The 2,483-nt window shown below is 51.0% G+C and overlaps 1 protein-coding gene across 1 annotated transcript in view; it reads right to left on the minus strand.

Moving 5' to 3' along the window:
- Positions 1–934: 934 nt before the first annotated feature.
- LOC111733815 (CUB and sushi domain-containing protein 1-like) overlaps positions 935–2,483 on the minus strand; it is a 49,256-nt gene continuing 47,707 nt past the window's right edge. The window contains exon 12 of the mRNA XM_023525919.1: positions 935–1,026. Within this exon, the coding sequence (XP_023381687.1) occupies positions 935–1,026 (92 nt within the window). The remainder of the gene's footprint in view (positions 1,027–2,483) is intronic.

The following is a 2,483-nucleotide window of genomic DNA, read 5'->3' on the forward strand; positions in this document are numbered from 1 at the left end:
GGGACACCGGGCAGGACCCGGAGCCGGGAAAGGAGGGCGCCGGCACCGTCGGCGAGGGACGCCACCACCCTCTCGCTCCAGGTCCAGGGTGCAGGTCCAGGGCGGGGAGAGAGTCCTTCGTCGGCGCCCTCTGCCGTGGGCTCACTAAACACAGACAGGCTCTCGACTGTCATCAGGGCGCGGAGCAGGAAGGCGCCCGGCCTCGCGGAGTCTCCCGTGCAGCCGAGAAGGCAGACGCGGGGACGCGTGGCCGCAGACTGCGACAGCGCCGGGCGCCGGGAGCGCGTAAGAGGCGTCGCCAGGGGCCCAGGGCGCCCTCCCTCTCCCTGTCCGTCGTGGTTCGTTCCCTATTAGCTCGTCTGCTTGTGTCAATCACGTCTGAATTCGTGGCGCTCGCTTCCTCTTACGTGGGAGGCAGACGGCAGGAGGGGTGCAGGGTATTTTCGACAGGAATGTCACGCTTCGGTCAGCGTGACTCTCCCCGCCACGCAGAGAGCCCGCGGGTGTCTGGTCGACGTCAGCGTTTGTCTGACCACAGTGCTCAGTGTGTTTGGATTATCTGTATCTTTTATACAGTTTGGTTTTAAGCAAAAATGTTGATGTCGAAACTGCGACTCTACCATAAATGAAGCTATTAGTATTATTTTCCTAAAACGTATTTTTAATTATGATTTGTAGCTGATGATAACAGCTAGTAATTTATATATAGTAGCTTGCTCTAGTAATATTTCATTTTTGATAATTAAAAATATATTGAGGGTATAATTTCCTAATATAATATTTTTTGACCCAATATATCAATAGACATTAAAGTAAAAAAAAAAAAAAAAAGAGGTCATTGATATAGTATAGTCGAGGATACATATCCGGACTACCTTATTCTCTTACCTACAACACTGTCGCTTGTTAATGAAATCACTTAGCTAACACATGGTTACACGGCGCTTAACCGGCTTCGGATGCCTCGCTGGGCGCTGACAGCCTGCAGCGGGTTAATCTCAGCCTGGCCCACCTGGGGCTCACAGTCTGAACGGAAGAAGGACAACGTGCCACAGTTACCACCACCCACACGCAAGGGACATCCGCCCGTTACTGTGCACACACTGAGCTACAGGGCGTCCCACGTGGCCCCACTGAGCTTCAGGGTTTCACTGGAAATGTCCGCACCACGTCGGAAGGGCTTACGGAGAACAGAATGGACGGGCATTCTAGGCGGCAGTCGGAAGGGTCACCGAGCTGGAGCCTTACGCCTCCGTCTACAGCTTCCGTGACAGCAGGACGCTGGAGCCGGGCAGCCCGTGGATAGGCAGCCGCACGGGATGGAACATGGCTGCTTCTCAATGAGCCACCTGCACGTTCCAAGGGGCGTGTGGGGGACGCCAACGGCACCTCGTGCTCGCTTGTGGATGCTTCTTTCGGTTTCCCAGACGAAACCAAATAAACAGGCACGCGTACGCGCATTTTACCGAGACCCCCCAGTAGCACGGCGCAGTCAGCACGCCGTCTACCGCACTTAGCCACGCAGAACGCGATCCGGCTGTTTGCAGAACACGCCGCAGCACAGAGCAGGGGATCTTCCTTCGGCAGAGCAATAACGAGCAGCTTCCTCTCTGAGCAGGTCTGGTCTTTGCTTTGTTTTTGTCTAGGAAGGATGCATCTAAAAAAAACGAAACTCAACATTTTTTATTTTAAACTCTGAAACTCACTGGTTGCTTAACACACCTTGACTATTCCGAGTGTCTTATTAGCCATCGTCGATTTTTTTTTTTTCATTTAGCCGTAGGAATCTGCGGTCCTGCAGAATCTTCATGACCAAACACTAAGGTAAGAGGAGTTGAAAATCCTTCCCGGTACAGACTTGAATCATTTGATACGACATACTTTTATCATTTGCTAGCGAAGCAGTGTAGAAATCAAAGCTGGGTAAATGCAGACGATGACAGCCATCCCACTACCTTCCGATTTAAACAGAGCGACAAGCGGAAGACTTCTACCGATGCCTCCAACACAAACCCCGCAGCAAAACACCTTTCGACTAGATCGACACCAAGGCAGCCTTTCAGCAATCACTTTTTAAGAAGCTTGAGCCTTCCTGTAAAATTTAATCGTGTAGTCGTTTTAATGGTAAATAAAAAGGTCGGGCATTTTCCATACTGCTTCCGAAAAACTAGACCCATCACAGGAAAACGGTGACATGGGAGGCGGGAAATTGGAAACACGTGACTGAGCTGGTTTCAAAACAGTCGCTCATTAGCCGTCCGGGCCTCGCGACTTATTCTAACCGCCATCGTCTCAGACTCAGTGGTGTCTGCCTTTCTGTGGTTTTACGTGAGATTATCCAGACTGACAACATATTTTCGATTTTTTTTTTATTTTAATAGAGAAATATGAGCTGTGGCCAATTTCTTATTTTCACCCACGAACCTCGGTCTCCAGTCTTTGCTTAGGAACCGAATGCGCGGACCGGGTGCTGGCGACAGAGG

This window comes from Pteropus vampyrus, unplaced genomic scaffold (assembly GCF_000151845.1).
Source record: "Pteropus vampyrus isolate Shadow unplaced genomic scaffold, Pvam_2.0 Scaffold644, whole genome shotgun sequence".
NCBI classification, from domain to species: Eukaryota; Metazoa; Chordata; class Mammalia; order Chiroptera; family Pteropodidae; genus Pteropus; species Pteropus vampyrus.